This window comes from Myodes glareolus, chromosome 1, assembly GCF_982192425.1.
Source record: "Myodes glareolus chromosome 1, mMyoGla1.1, whole genome shotgun sequence".
In the NCBI taxonomy this organism is placed as follows: Eukaryota; Metazoa; Chordata; class Mammalia; order Rodentia; family Cricetidae; genus Myodes; species Myodes glareolus.
The window spans coordinates 17,266,766-17,282,779 of record NC_142026.1 but is presented as its reverse complement, the minus strand read 5'-3'; the positions used below and the strand labels follow the sequence as shown (position 1 = coordinate 17,282,779).

At 54.9% G+C, this 16,014-nt stretch overlaps 1 protein-coding gene across 2 annotated transcripts; it reads right to left on the bottom strand.

Annotated features, from left to right (window-relative positions):
• Positions 1–12,886, bottom strand: Wnt6 (Wnt family member 6). Of its 2 annotated transcripts, none has more exons than XM_048459323.3 (4): positions 12,523–12,886; positions 2,587–2,807; positions 2,025–2,359; positions 1–760 (listed from the first exon to the last, which is right to left on the bottom strand). In XM_048459323.3, the coding sequence occupies exons 1-4, from the start codon at positions 12,600–12,602 to the stop codon at positions 299–301; spliced, it is 1,098 nt and encodes a 365-aa protein (XP_048315280.1). In that variant the 5' UTR covers positions 12,603–12,886; the 3' UTR covers positions 1–298. The 2 variants fall into 2 exon arrangements, with proteins under 2 accessions (XP_048315280.1, XP_085554244.1); XM_085698118.2 differs by lacking the exon at positions 12,523–12,886 and adding an exon at positions 5,717–5,845.
• Positions 12,887–16,014: the final 3,128 nt, after the last annotated feature.

The window sequence follows — 16,014 nt, the reverse complement described above, 5'->3', positions numbered from 1 at the left end:
TCCAGAGGCCAGAGTCTGGCTTTTTTATTTCCATCTGGGAGGCCAAAGGGAGGGAGAGTTTGCACAGTCTCCAGCAAAAAACAGCACAGGACCCTTCAGGGGAATGCTGGAGGGCCAGAGTCCTCAAGCCTTCGTAGGCACGTGTAAACCTCAGGCTCCCAGCCCCAGCAAGTCTCTCAAGGCCTAGATATGTATTTTTCCTAGGGAGCAGTTGAGACCAGACAGCGCCCCCTGCTGGAATCCAATGGTCCCGCAGATTGCCAAGAAGGCTGCACGCAGTTAAGAGGCAGGCGGCGGGTCAGAGGCACAGGCTGAGCTCCTTGCGCACGCGGCAGCGGTGGCACTGCACCACGCAGCACCAGTGGAAGCGGCACAGGCAGTTCTCCTCGAGCTGTACGCTCTCCTGGCGGTGTCCGCGACCGCAGCACAACAGGTCGCAGCCGCTGAGGTCCGGGGCACTGCTGTTGCAGGCGCGGCCGCGCGTGCCCGGCGAGCCGGTGCGCCGATTGGGGGCACAGAAGTCGGGCGAGTCGGCGGCGTAGAGGAGGTCAGCTCGGCCTGGAGGCTTGAGCGTGCGGACTGCGGGCAGCAGGGCTTTGCCGTCGTTGGTGCCCATGACACGCGAGGCGCCGTGGAAGCGTTCCAGCAACCTTGCGCCCACCTCGCGGAACGGAGGCAGCTTCTGCCAGCAGGTGCGCAGAGCGCACGAACCCGACAGCCCGTGGCACTTGCATTCGGTGCGCGTGTGGCTCCGCACCGCCTGCGGGAGCAGAGGGGCGGGGCGATAGGCGGGGCAGAGAGAGGCAGGGAACCAACAGAAAGCAAAGGAATCAGAGGGTGGCAAGGAAAAAAGAGGCGGGGGGAAGGGGGGGGGGAGAAAGGGAGAAAGGGAGGGAGGGAGGAAGGAAGGAAGACAGGTAGGCACAAGGTTAAAAGGAGAAAATTCAGAAAACGACCGCTTAGATAGGAGGAAGAATGACAAAGATGAAGGAGTAAGAGAGTAGGAAATGGGAATAGTAGAGCAGAGTTCCAGGGTCCGAAGCCAGGGAGCAGGAGAGAATAGAATGGACGCAGTGGTGAGATTCTCCATTCTTCCTGGAGTGGGGAGAAGTGGCAGCTGTCGCAGCCTAGCCCTCCTGCCAACCCAGCCTCCTCATTCCTGCCCCTCGCGGCCCCAGGCAGAGCTGAGCAGACACAGCCAGCCGCCTGGGCGTCTGTCTCTGTCACCCCTCCCCAACCCTCTCAACAGGTATGTGGGCCTGTCCGGACATTTCTCTCCTAGGCCCCCTCCTCCCAGTTTGCCTGATGCCTTGGGCTGAGCCCTAAAGGACACAGAATGTGTGGAGGGATGTTCCTCAACTACTCAGGAACTGAGCTGTAGAATGTAGGAGGCTCCACCTGAATGCAGTAAGGAGAACAGGGGCCCATACTCTCTCTCTCCTCCCTTGCTTGCTGGTCTGAAGCTGGGTCTGGGTCGTCCTGGCGTCTGCTGATTTCCCACTGGACCCCTGCTCCTTCAGCCCTTTCCAAATCAGTTCTAGGCTCCATTCTAACCCTCGCTTTTCTCTGGTACCTCTACCACCAGACCCCAGACCTTTCGTGGCTTCTAGTCTTAATTTCATTCTAGCCTCTCAGAACTCTGCTCCTGCCCTGACGTCCAAGTCATGTTTCAGAGGGATGCACCCCACCTTGGGTCTCTACTGGCCCTCAGTACTATTCTAGACGTACTATCTCCCAACTCTGCTCACTTTTCTTCTCAGCACTCCTATCCCCAGCCCTCTAGACTGTACATCTCACCTGCCATGTGTATCCGTGTCCCTGCCCAGGTCCCAGTCTTTCCAAGCTCTCCCTGTCTTGCTCAGTCCCACACACCATCGACACCCTCCTACAATTCACACCTTTACTCGTGCCCATGCTACCACAAATATGCTGCCCCCCACACTCTGCCACGCCCACTGGCGCTCTCTTGCACACCCACACTTCCACACTCAGGCATGATAGCTACAGCTCCTGCCCATACGCACCAGCCTGCCTGCCTCATTGTTGTGCAGTTGCACCAGTGCACGGATGTCTCCACGTCCCCGCTTGTGCTGTGCATCCATAAAGAGTCTTGACTTCTCATCCCCGAAGTCCACATCATCTCCACAGCCTCCCCATTCCCAGGCTGCGCTGGCTTCTGAGGAACCTGCTGGTCCTGGAGGTCCAGGGGTGCCCAGCAGGCCAGAGGGCCTAGGTGGTGCTCGCCCACGGGGTGCCTGGCAACCACACTGCAGGAGCTCTCCCATGGAACAGGCCTGCGTGACCGCGTGGCTGGCGCCGGCTGCAGTAATAGCAAACACGAAGGCTGTCTCTCGAATGTCTGCGAAGGGAGGACGGAGCCGAGGTCAGTGAGTGCCCAGTATCATAGATGGGAATAGGAACCCCCTCCTCAGCCTGTCCTGGGCCATCTGGGAGACAGGTGTGGAGGGGCAAGATGGACAGAATGCCTATGGGTAAAACGGAGATAGGGTTCAAGCAGCTTCCCCAAACCTGCCCCTCCCCTCCCAAGGAGAAAGCGCCTCCCTCCGGGGCCTCTCCCACACTAACCCTGCTGCAAGACGCGCCCAAAGGCCTTGCTGTGACTGGAACAGTTCCAGCGTCGGAAACGGAACTGGAACTGACATTCTCGGACCCCCAGCCTTGCGCCCCGGGCAAGTTCTGCCACCACTTCCGGCTCTGCCTGGCACAGCTCAGCCTGCCGTCCTGCCAGCCGCCTGGCCTTCCTGCAGATGCTGGTAGGATCCATGACCAGGGGGCTACCCACAGCCCTGGGGAGCAGAAGAGCAGGTCAGGAGGATACTTCCCAAACACAAAAGATCTGGGGTAGAGTTGGGGTGAGTGAAGAAGAGGGAGCTAGCCCCACTCAGCCCACAGCCTGGTGCAGCAGTCTCTCAGTCCTACCCCTGAGATTGATATTGCCTCCCCCATTCCCTTTCCAAGTCTATGTCCCCTCCCTACCAAAGTATAGATTGAAAATTGCTTCACAGCAAGGATTCAGTCTATCTCTCCCTGTGCATCTTCATTAATAAACCCTTAAAGGAACTTCGTTCAAGGTGAAGGTAGCTTTCACCAAGGAGGCCAAGGTTAAAATTCAATAGGCCTAGCCCAAAGGGGAAACAAGGAAGCAATTAGTAGGAAAAAAGATCAAGAAAACTATTTTTTAAAAAAAACCCTGCACGTTTAATAAAAGAAAGTATTCTAAATAAAAGTAATAAAAGTAAATCGTATCAAGGAAGGATATGGCCTTAGTGGGCTGTAACCAGGACAGTCCCAATACAAAGCAGGGGCCATCTGAAGGACAAAACAGCCACGGGGTACTAGAGCCTCCATGAAGTACTAAAGTGTATCGGGAACAGAGCCTCTGAAAAAAGCCACACACCCTCTTAGTTCAACTTTTTCTGTAAAATGAGAAAATTTTGTTTAGATGGCTGAGGTGGACCCTCCTATCCTGCTCCCCTCCCCCGGCCCGTTTTTTCTGAGCCAGACAGCTGGCGGAAGGGGCTGGGAACTTCGCTGCTCAGCATTGTTGGCGGATAGGTGATGATGACCCTTCTCTTGCTCCAGGGTAGCTGGCTTTCCCAGAGAGAGGTGGCGCCAAGCCAAGCCCTGTGTGCTAGAGCGATATAACCAACTGCGGGGCGGGGCAGAGGGGGGTGATGTTTGGTTTGGTGGGTAAAGACCTGATGGAAGGTTCTGCACACTGTCAGCAGCCTCTTTGCCCTGCCCACCTTCATTCCACCTGAGGAGAGAGCTGCCACTCGCCGTCCAAGGGTTGTCAGCCAGGAATTCACACCTGGGGGGAAACCGCTTGAATCTGAGGGCTCCTATTTGAACACAGCTAAGAGCTGGGCTTGAAGGGATATGTGGGCAGAGCTAGGGAGGCTAATTGGAGACCATTTAAAAAACCCTTCTGCAGAGAGCAAGGAAAGAAAGATTGGGGGGTGGGGTTCACACTGGAGGCAGTGGGTATAAAACATAGAGGAAAACGCTGGCAATAGAGGGTGACAGGTCGGGGTGGCCACTTTCTCAGCTTTGCTTCCGTGCACATCCACCCCACTGTCCCCGGTTACTCCACAAGTACAGGCTGCCCAGGCATGTCCTGAGATGTGATGGTCTTAAATAGCAGCCGGAGGAATGTAGGTCTTAAGGTAAAACTCTCAGCACTGAAGATGAGGTGCTGGAAGAGATGTTTGCAGAAAGATGTGAAAGCCCCATCTCTCTCTCTCTCTCTCTCTCTCTCTCTCTCTCTCTCTCACACACACACACACACACACACACACACACACACACACACACTTGGGAGAGAGGGGATTAGGAATACTATTATCCTTATCCAAATACTTCAAGATCAAGCATCTCTTCTGGGCACAAACATGCAGCAGAGATTCCCTTATATTGAGCTTGGGACCGGCCCAGCACCAGCCATAACCCTCTCTCTCAGCCCCAGAGAAGGGACAGATGGAGTAATGAGCAGTGAGCCAAGGTTACAGCCCAAGCTGGCTCCCCATTGCCCAATGACCTTGGAGAATTGATCAATCTCGATTTGCTCATCCACCTGCCTAAAGACCCTACCCCCAACTCTTGGCCCATTGATACTTTGTCCATTCCATGTTTGTATCCCCTCTTTACTAATGTCTAGACTGAAAATTGCACTACAAAAAGAATCCAGTCTTATCTTTGTGTGTACATCTTCATTAATAAATCTGTCCACTTATCCACCTCATTAAAAAAGGATTTGGATTTGAGTGGCTTCCAGCAAGGTTGTTCAGGTAGGGAGATAAGGTTATGAGCTCCCTCCTTGTTGGGACAGTCTTTTTTTTTCTTTCTTCTTTATCTCCCCTGGAAGCTTTTTGGGTACCTGATCTATATCCCTGCAATGTTTATTCAGAAGATTTGCATGTCTCGAATTCTACATTATAGACGAATAGATACAGCTATATATTGGCAATGAATGCTTATCATATATTCCGGAATGAATGAGCCATAAGCCCCCGCCCCTCGAGTCTAGGTCCCATTGATGTGGTGTCATTTCATGACTCCTAGTGTAGCCTCAAACTTTTTCTTTCCCCCTGAGATGAGAGGAGCGAGCCTCCCCGCAGCTGTTCAGCTCCCCTCTGCTACCTGCACACTCTAACTCCTCCTGACTGCCTGAGGCCCTGAAAACTCACAGTCCCTGTCTCCAGGGCCCCTACTGCTAAGTTCCCCCCCCAGCCTCACCCCCACCCCACCCCTGCCCTCGGTACACTCCCTACTTTCCCAAGGTTGAATGGAATTATCTTCTCAAGGTCATTCTGCCCCATCCCTCCCCCGCTCCCGCCTCCACCCTTAGCAAAGCAAGAAAGAGTTTGGGACTTGCAAGGAAGTACTGCTAAACCCTCTTGGCCTTGTTCGCTTCCCAGGGGCTAGAGATAGGAAAGGAATCATAGGGCTATGCAGGGCAGGGCCCCCAGGAGGTGGGGCTGGCCCTTCACAGGGTTGAGGGACTGGCTGGCTTCCTGGGAACTCGTCTTGTTTACCAGCTGGTCAGGAGGAAGGATGGGCAGTGATAACACCAGAATCCCAAGAGACCAGCTTGTTCCCTGCCCTCCCATCCTCACTCCCACTCCTGTCCTAAAGGCATAGGAAGTGAAACTCCAGAAAAGACACACAGGGTAGTGAACAAACTACCCAGCCCTACCTCTAACCCCAGCTTTTGTCAGTTCTGGGTGGGCTGAGCCATTCCAGGCCAGTCCATTTCATCCATGGGCTTCAGAAGAAATGGTGGACTGATGATGCAAGAAGCCCTCCAGTCTCAGTGGTAATGTCTGACTCCACCCTAGAGCGGCCCCGCCTCCTCTCTGGTCCCTCTCATTTACTTTGTTGCCAGTCCTTTATTTCCTTACATAATGAACTCTGCTTTGGGGGAGTCTGGATCAGTGGTGACCTGGAGGTCAGCCCAGAGAAGATACCATGTTTACAGCAATTTGTATATTTTACATCCTGAAATGCATGGTGGTAAGGAATACTACATACTCTCTGGGATATAATCTTATTGCCACATCTGGGCCCAGAGAACATGGCTTGCTCCAAAAGAACTCAGTATACAGACAAGAAGGGACAAGCCTACCAGGCCACTGTAACTGTCCTGGCCTGCACTGAGAATTCTCCCTCAAGGACTACAGCTGATGAATCGTGGTCCACTAAGATGTCCTCAGAGCCCAGAGATTCCTACCAGCGATATCTGTAGACCTGTGTGGCCCAGAGACCTCGATATTCTGGTTCAGCTTATTCGCTTTACTCTTCTGCCTCTGGATTTGGAGAATAAAAGGAAATGGCAAAGACCAGCTCATTCACCTCGGCCACTTCATGGTCACACAGGTGAGCAAGAGGAGCAGGGGTGATAGCTGCTGGCCACTTCCTGGAGAGACTCCTCAGTCAAAACAGAGGCCAGGCAGTGGTGCTGCAGGCCTTTAGTCCCAGCACTCAGGAGGCAGAGGCAGGTAAATCCCTGTGAGTTCAAGGCCAGCCTGGTCTACAAGAGCTAGTTCCAGCTAGTTCCAGGACAGCTAGAACTGTTACACAGGGAAACCCTGTCTCGAAAAACAAAAACAAAAACAAAAACAAACAACAACAACAAAAAAAAACAAGAAAAAAATCGAAACAGAGCCAGGCATGGTGGCATACACCTTTAATCCCAGCACTTGGGCGGCAGAGGCAGGTTGGTCAGTCTGATCTACATAGCAAGTTTTTGGCCAAGAACTTGGGCTATAAAATCTCCACAACAACAAACATCCACCAACGGGAGTTGGTCTGGTGGCAGCTCCTCAGGAAGTCGGGGTAGGAGGATTGCAAGCTCAAGGACCATCTGGAAAACTCAGTAAGACCCTATCTCAAAACAAAAGGTTTGGTCGTAGAACCCTTGCCTGGCATGCTTGAGGCTGTGGGCTCAGCCTCCAGTGCTGAGGAAACAAAATGAGACTACCCAAAGCAGGTGTGGAGATGGCTGCCTGAGCCATGAGAAGACCCCAGGTGGCCTCTCACAGTTGGACCACACCATTCATTGCTGCTCTCAGGGCCTGTCTCCATCCCAGGCCACACTTCCTCCACAATGTAAGCCATCAGGATGTTCTTACCCAGCATCTCTCCCATCTCACCTCAGAGGTCCAGCTCTCAGGAGCAGCAGCCTGCGTCCTGGCTGTCCCTCATTTGAGTGCGCCTTGCTTGTGATTGCTTGTCTTGTCTCCTCGGTCTCATTAAAGACAGGAACCTCACAAGTGGGCATGGTGTCCTCACCTCAGTGGGACGCACTTTGGGGATCCAGGCATGAGCTGGATCTAAGCTTTGTCATTTGCTTGTGTGATGTGGTGTGAGTCCCTGGCGTGCGAAACACACTTAATATTTGTTAGATGATGATAAAAGTTAAACACCAGTTTCTCAACTGGAAAATGGAAATCGTAATCCCTCCCCCCATGTATACTGGCCTGGACAGAGAGTGGATCCCATCAAATGCTTGTATTCTCAGGCCTGCTCAATGCAGGGCAAGTGGTAGGGATGTAGGTGATATGTGTGGAGTCCCAAGAATGTTCTTTCTGCAACATTCTGTCTTTCCTGTCCAGTGTGGATCTAGGTTTCTTTCTCCATTCAGCCTACCCAAGAACCAGGGCGCCCATAATCCATCCTGTTGACCAAGTGGCTCACTGAGGCCAAGGGGACCACAGGCTTCCAAGGAGTGCCTAACCTGGGAAAATCTCAAGCAAGCATGCCAGTCTCTCTGTCCCGCCCCCAACTCCTAACCCCCAAGATCCAACATCCGACCCCACCTCCTAGGAGCCAGCAGAGGGAGCTCTGAGCCCTGGGGCTGTGGGTGGGGGTGTGTGGAGGTGGGGGAGGTGGGTGGTGGAAAGGGGGCAGAAAAATGTTGCCTGACGGCTGCTGAGGCTGCCGGGCCTGTGCCCGCCCGCCTGTCCTGTCCTGCTCCGTCTAACTCCTAACTCGGTAATTACTGCTCCCCTCCCCCAGTCCCTACCCCCATCCCAACCACCACATCAAAGCCAGTGATGCCCCAGCTCCATTAACCCCTGCCTCCCCACTGCCCACCTGTGGCCCCCACTCGCTACTCGCCCCTTCCCCACGCAGACACATTTGGTTCCCTGTGTCCTTCCTCACACTTTTCTCTCTCTCTCTCTCTCTCTCTCTCTCTCTCTCACTCGTCTAAGGGTGGGATGGGGGAGGGAGCAAAGGGGCCCGTGAAAGCCTTGTCCCTCATCTTGATTCCCACCCCCACCACACACCAGAAGAGGACACTGAGAAAGAGGCAGGGCTCAGAGCCCCAATCTCAGCTACCAACAGGCACGCTTAGCACTGGGCAAGTCCCCTCCTGTCCCTGGACCTTCTACCCTCACCACTGACCATAACAGACTAGGTTACTTCTCGGTCCTTTCTAGATCGCATTCGAGATTAAACCGAGGGCTCCGGGCGGGTACAACCAGCCAAAGAAGCCTCCTCCTGGCCACATTTCTCAACATGCCGGCTAGGGGGCGCTCTCACCAGCCTGCAGAGAGTAGGCAAACGGTTCCCTGAGGCCTCCTGTTGGCTGGCCAGGGCTGGCTGCTGCCCTGCTCCGGTCCCTCCACAGCTGCACTTCCCCATCAAAGTACACATTCTGGAATCCCCCTTGCAGGGCCCTGGTGATGGGGCCTCCCACTGACCTCCAGCCACCAACTCCTGGCTTCGGATACGAATGGGGCAGGAGGGAGCCTCACACCCCCAGCCCCCACTACACCCCAGGAAATGTCACAGTGCCAGGACTCTGGTGGGCCCAGGGCATGCTCTGGCCGGGATCAAGCCAGCGTCCTTTCGCCCCTGCCCTTTTCTGCTCTTAGCCTCATTGTCTCCCCAGAAGGGAAGCTGCCAAGGCTGAGGCCTGGAAAAGGGACTGGATGGTTACCCCACCCCCAAGCCATCCCTACTCTGGAACTTGGATGCCAGTAAGCCTCAGCATTGGCCAGGAGGGGTCAGGGGCTCCAGATATGACCAGGACGAGTATGGACACACAAAGGTATAGCAGAGAGCATCCAGAAAGCCCGAGTGTCAGGAAGAGGTCTGGTCCTTTCCCCGCCACCCTGTGGGGTCAGCAGCAAGCCTGTCCTTGAGTTTTAGCTTAACTGGATGACGGGGCATAGACTACTTCTTCCTGGTAGAACAGGGTGTGTGTGTGTGGGGGGGGATAATTGGTTTTGCTCACAGAAAACAGAAAATAGGGAGGAAAGAGGAAGAGCGAAAAAGGGAGATTGACTTGGCTCTTATATGAGCATGAGCTGTTTTCTACACCCACGGACTGAAGGTAGAAATAAAGATGGCTCAGACCTTGTGAAGAGGGGAGCAGAGGAGGAGGGGGCCCTGGTGATCCAGGAGCCAGAGCCTCTTTCCTGTCCTTACTCTCAGGACAGAGTTCTTGGTGGGAGGGAGGGCAGAACACAGGTTGGATGGCCTGGAGGCAGGAACTGAGCAGGATGACCTCAGGAGGGCCTGGCCAGTGTCCTGGGATCTGGGATTCTGGGATTCACAAAGATTTGGTTACACTGGAGAGAAACACAGAGGCCGGCGGCGGCAGAGTTTGGAAGGCATGCGCCGCTACATAGCAAGACCCTGTCTCAAAACTAAACAAGAAAAATTAAAAATAGAAATCTTGCCTTGCCTTGGGAGGAGGTGGAGGGAAGAGAAAGGTGGAGCCGGAAGGCCTGGTCCCTGAACTGATTGATCCAAGGCCTGGGGCGCTCTCCTCCAGGCCCCTCTTTTTGGGGGGTGGGGTTTGGTTGTTCTCTTTTGTTGTTTTTGATACAGGGTTTCTCTGTGTAATAGCCCTAGCTGTCCTGGAACTCGCTCTGTAGACCACCTGCCTCTGCCTCCAAGTGCTGGGATTAAAATCGTGTGTCACCACCGCCACCCAGCTCAGGGCCCTCTTTTAGTGCCCTAGGCAGTCAGTGTCTTCCCAGTCTCTCTCCTGACCACAGCTCGACTCTGGAAATGGCTACTGTAGACCACACTGCTTTTCTGGTCACCCATGGAGTTTCTAGCGATCATTCTCTGAGAAGGAAGAGGGCAGCACAGGAGACCCTAGACACCGGTTCTGAAGTACCTAGCTCTAGTGAGACTGGGGAGCTAGGGTGGGAAGGGGCCAAGAACCTCAGGCTAACACCAAGCAAGACCTACCCACTGGCTCAGGCCTGGTCTGGGAAGGCTATGAGGGGGAAGAACAAGAGCAGGAGTCAAAGACCATGGAAGTCAACCTGGGCTCAGACCAAAGGAATAGACAGGGAAGGGGCCAAGGCAAGTGGGAGGCTCAGGTTCTTGCTGAGGCACAGCTGAGAGAGAGAAGCATGCGCTGGCCACCTTATCACGTTGGCCCTCACTCTTCACTCAGCTCCCCACTGCAGCTGTGGCCATGAAGGCCCCTGTGTTCTCCCACACCTGCCCTCCTCACCTCCTCCCCCACTCCCTGCTTCCCAGCTTCAGGGTCAATCTCCAGAGGGCCCAGGTCCCTCTCTCTCAACTTGGCTCCCACCCAGCAGTCCTTCCTAAACAAAGGAACCCTCACAGATACAAACCCAGAAAACACTCCATAAACCTGTGTCCAGCACCTATGCTATCTTGGGCTTCTAGAACTCTCGAGACAAAGGAACAGGACAAAAAGACCCCTAGAAAAGACAATTACCAGTAAAGTGCAGTAACTTCACATTTGCCCAATGCTCAGAGCATGGTAGGGGCACACGGATAGCAGTGGGGTGGAGGCCACTGGCCCCTCAGAATGACAGCTTTGTGGAGGAAGTGGTATTTTAATTGTTAGAAAGAACAATTTAGACCAATGGGGAAGGAAGAATGAGATGGCAGGGACAGCCCTGCCCTACATCTTGAGAAAGAGTAAAATCAAGAAAAGTGTCTAAGAGGGCAGAGAGAAGGAGCCCTTTACCAAGTATTACTTTTGACTCTTTATTCTGAATTTAATGGAACCCCACTTTTCATCCCCAGGGGGGCCTATGGGATGAAAAGATAAATTGGGAAGAAAGCTCCTAATGTCAGATCATTCTATAGATCTTCCCACCCGGTCCTCTCGGCAATCCTAGCAGGTAGGGAGACTATTCTTTAAAAACAGAGTTTGTAGGGTAGGATGGGGAAGTGATCCGCTTAAAACCACAGATTTAATGGCTGAGATTAGATCCGTCTGTCAAAACTGCTAAGGACTGCATTGCAACTAAACTAAAGACGTATGTTCCCTAACCCGAACCTGGGTCATGTATTTGCCGTCTCACTGACACCCACGAGCATGTCTCTCCCGCGTCGCGGAAGGATAGCGGCCAACAGCTTCCTGTGTGGGCACACTACTCAATCTCAGTCGGAGAGAGGGATGGGCCTGCCCCACCCCTGGGTCCAAAGCCGCCAAGGCGGGTGAGGGAGGGTGAGAGGGTAGGAGTTCAGCCAATGAGGCGGCGATATGCAAATATAGAAGTTCTTGCTTTCTTGGGATTGGCTAATCTATCAGCACTCCTGCCCAAATCCCTCCTCTCTGAACACAGAGCTATTCCGGGCGGGTGTTTGTGGTTCTAAAAACTAAGAGGAAAAAAGTCTTGAGGATTTGGATCTGAGTTGTCCCGGCGGGGCCCCCCGCTTCTCCTCCCCTATCCTACCCCTCAAGGCTCAAACCTCTGGAAACGTTCTCATTCTAGGTGTCTGCTCTGGCTAAATCCAATCCCCAGAGTCCAGTCTGAGAATTTGCCCCATCTCTCGACTGACTGGCTCTTACTCGCTTCACCAGGAAACTCCCCGGTTCCCACATCTCCGCTACACATTTTTTAAAAAAATCGTTACTTCCCACGTCTGGAAGGGCCGGCTTCCAGGATCTCCTTCCTGTCTTTCTTACTTGCTAGGGGGGGAAAGCAGTAAAGAAAGGCAGAGTCCTGACTCAGTTTCCCCATTTACATTCCTTTTTCCTCCACACCACCCATGCTGAAAGAGCCAGCAATGGTGAGGCCATAGGTAACGAACGGAAAGAGGCAGCTGTTTGACCTTCTGCCTTACAGCTTCCCACCTTGTTCCCATCTTTCCCCCAAATCCAGCTGCAGAACCCTCCTGGCTTTTTCTCCCATCCTCACCTAATCTCTCACTATGGATCTCATGACGTCCAGCAGCTTTCCCTGACCTACCTGCCAATTCCTTGGGATATGAATTGGATACATTTCTTTGGGGGAAGGGAGAACACAGGGGGAAGAAATACAATAGAATTTACAGGGATAGGAAGTGTCAAAGTGGCACTTCAGAAGTCTCCGGCAGAGACCAGAAAGGAACTGTCTGCGAGGGTCCTGGTGCAACCGCCCGGTGGCTGGGATCTCTGAGCGGGTAGAGCCTGAAGGCAGCAGGATCGTGGTACTGAGTCCCAAGACTGACTCGGGGTCCCCACCCTCTGGCGTTTGGAATTGCGTGGGGGGGACAGTCCCACTCAGCACTCACCACCACAGTCCACCGACGTGTGCGGGGCACAGGAGCAGCAGCAGCAGCAGCCCGAGGCGTGAGGGCACCGGTGGCAGCATCGTGAGCGCTCTACCGCAGTCTGGCACGGGTGAGGGGGGCGAGGCTGCGGGGTGAGCCGGGGCTCGCAGGCGCCGTGCTTTAGGGCAAGCGCAGCGACCGAGGCGGCTGCCGAGAGACGAGGACTCCGCCGGCGGCGGCGGTGGCGGTGGCGGCAGGGGGGGCCATCCCCGGCGAGGAGGGCGCGGCGGAGGCTGAGAGCGGACCGAGCAGCCTGTGTCTCCTGCAGAGCTCGCTGGAGAGAAGAAATCAGAGCCGGGGGCGGGGGTGGGAGGGGAGCGGGGCCGAAGCGTGGGCGGGGGAGGGGGACAGGGGGGCCACGGGGGTGGCAGTTGCGACAGCCAGGCGGCAGGACTCCTGGGAAGGAGCCGTGCGCCCCGGGGCGGCGGGCGCAGAGCGCAGCGAAGGGCGGGAGCAGGGTGCTGGGGCGGGGCCCGTGCGCGCTCCTGGGTGCGAGACCCGCCCGCCTGCCCCTCTTCTCGCCTCTGCGAGGTTGTCCCCTGCCATCCCTGGGCCCGATGCACTGAGTGGCGGGAGGAATAGTAGAGAAGGGTAATGGGGGAGGAGTTGTGGGGGGGGAAGAAGAGGAACTGGAAAAGGGGGACTGGCTGGGAGAAGTTTGACAGGTTTGTTGACTGTAAAGAGAGAAAACTTCCCAGGAATGAGGGAGTTTGGGGGGGAGGGAACAGTGCGCAGGGAGATACAGATGGGGGCCAGGGAGGAAGTCGGCCCGGGACGCGGGATGCTCCGTAGAGGCTGTCCAACTCTACTGCCGGCCCAACACACTTTGGAGGCGTTACTTTCTTGCGGGTAGCCAACTCCGTGTTACTTGTCCCTTCTGCAGCCGCTGTCCCAGCAAGGGAGCCAGCCCGAGGCCTGGGTTCTAGATCCCCAGCCATGCGTCCAGTCGGTGTTGGGGGCGGAACGTGTGGGGGAGATAAGACTGCAAGTGGAGCCTCTCCAGGGCCTGCGCTCCAGCGTTCTCTACTCATAAGTGAGATGGAGGACCGAGTTTGCAGACTTCCTAGAGAAGAGGGGTCAGCTCTTGCTGTAGCGGGGTCTCGCTAGTCCTCGGGTCCCTGCCTCGAGTTTCTCCCCCAACTTAGCCCGGGCAGAAGGGGTGGGAGAGCCAGCTGCAGGTGAGGTGGTTTATCTGATTCTCTAATGCCACAAAAATGTCTTTGATGCCCCTGACCCCCTCCCCACGCGGAAGAGATCAAAGGCCTCGTGGGGAGGAGGGACAGCTCCATTCATCAAGCCAAGCGGCTGGCAGCGGGGCGGCAGCCTCTGCTCCTCTGGCCTGGGGCAGAGGCCCCCCGACGTGCCCCAGGAGTGCCGAGGGACAGGTGGTGCGGACATTCCGAAGCAGGAGCCAATTTCTCTGCCACCACTATCTAGAGGGCCCATCAACCTTAAACAGGGACCTTAAGCCCACGTGGCGGACATTTCACACCAGAGGGAAACGTTCCTTGTCGTTTGGGGTGGGGAGGAATTTAGAAGTGGAAACTGAGAACACTGCCAATATAGACAAACACCACTGGTGAGCGAAGAGAAGGCAAGGTCCTGAGCGGGGCAAATGTGTGAAGATGAGACTTGGGGCCAGAAAGAAGGCATGAGAAGACCACACAGATGACTCCATCAGAAGGGGGAGCGGATTACGGAAGAAAGGTGAATGACAGACAGAAGAAAAGAGAAGAGGAGAAACCTTATCCTAGACACAAAAATAAGGCCTTGGACTGTCTGGGGACCCCCAAAGCAGGGCCCTGGTGTCAAAGGTGTACCAGTGAAGCCCTTGTCCTGGGTACAGAGGTTTGAAGAGTGTGGGAGCACTCTGGGGAAGGAAGGAAGGAGGGAGGAAGGGGACCAATGGACCAACTGCGTTCCTCCCCTTCTAGCGCACCGCACTCCAGCACGCAGCAGTTTTGTTCACCACTTGTATTAGGCAGTACCAAGGCTGAGCATAGCACATTCAAGGATATACCAGACTGGGTGAATACTGAAGCTAGCTGGTGCCAACCTGGTGCCAAGAGGTTTGGGGGGGGGAGTCCCTGGAGGCTGCAGGTGGCCAATGACCAGCTCCCCGAGAGCCAGCGCCTCTGTTCCAAGTCCCTTATCCCCACCCTGCTACTGTTATTGCAGATTATGAAATACTCTCCCTGTCCTGCATTCTTCTCCAAGGCAAGAATTTTAATGTATTTGTCTTTGTCATCAGGGGACCTCGGCTCTGGGATCGCCCTGAGGAGGGAGCGCCCCAAATCTAGTCTTTGCTGATTCCAGACCCCAGGCTCTCTCAGTTATCCCACATCCCCCCCACCATGCCCTAACCCTACCCCTTGCCTCCCCCTCCTAAGACACTGTCTCTCTGTGGGGTGGATAAAAATGATGTTATTGAAACAACAGAATTGGGAGCAGTGGCCGGGAGCAGGGATCAGCTCAGGAAACTGGGGCGTTTGCCAAGAAGCCTGCTCCCCCGCAGGCGGCCCTTCTGCCCCCACCCCCCACCTTTCCTCTAAACACACACAGTTGGCCCCACCCCTCTGCAATGTGCTCCAGCCAGATCTTGCAGCAGAATCTTTAGCCATCCCTGGACTCTCCAAGCCTTTGTCCATCCTCCCCACTCCCCCACCCCCAGCTCCACTCCAGAATCGGTTGGCAAGTATTGCTTGCAGAAGCATCAGGGCAGAGAATGCTGAGGCCTGAGACTGTGACAAGACCACCCTTCTGGAGACCTTACTCCAGAGCTTTGGTCCCAAGGGGGAACCAGGGCTCTGGGGAGCACCCTGCCTTACCTCTCCCTGAACCCAGATGCTCTTTCCGTCCTTTGGCTGGAGTCTGGACAGACTGGAATCATTTTTGTCTTTGTGCCCCCTCAAACCTTCAGAGACCTGAGTTTGGACAGGTTCGGGAGGTTTCAAGTCACTTTTACCTCAGGAGACTTTCCAAAGAGCAGAGTTGAAGACTGAGACACAAACAGTTATAAACCTGTATGCACACGTGGTGCACACTCACACATACATCAGGTGGACACAGGTAAGCAGACACCCCACAGAAACCACACCCTTGCCTCCCCTCCCACAGTTCTAGGTAATTTTCAAGGGTATAGGTGGAGAGAGTTGATGGGCTGACTGGGGCTGAGAGTCACGCCAGCCTCCCTGGCAATCACAGCCGTGTACACACGCCTCTGCATATATGCCTGTATAGAGAAACATGGCAGGAGGTCACAACGGAAAAGGCAGCAGTGTAGCAATGGGCAGCCTGAGTTTGGAGATGTCGTCCGGCCGGAGCATCAGGAGCCTCCAGCCCCTCCTCCATCACTCCGCCTTAGCGCTGTGAACCTGTAAATTCCATTTCTAGGTTCTGGTGCAAAGACCCTGAAGGGGAGACATGGGTGTCTGACTGTGGGGTTGAAGAGGA

Excerpts from the sequence above, each read along its gene's own strand:
- Wnt6 (XM_048459323.3), bottom strand. The coding sequence starts at position 12,602 with ATGCTGCCACCGGTGCCCTCACGCCTCGGGCTGCTGCTGCTGCTGCTC. Across the intron at positions 2,360-2,586 it reads TGGGCGCGTCTTGCAGCAGG|ACATTCGAGAGACAGCCTTC; the intron begins GTTAGTGTGGGA and ends CTCCCTTCGCAG. Across the intron at positions 761-2,024 it reads ACAATGAGGCAGGCAGGCTG|GCGGTGCGGAGCCACACGCG; the intron begins GTGCGTATGGGC and ends CTGCTCCCGCAG.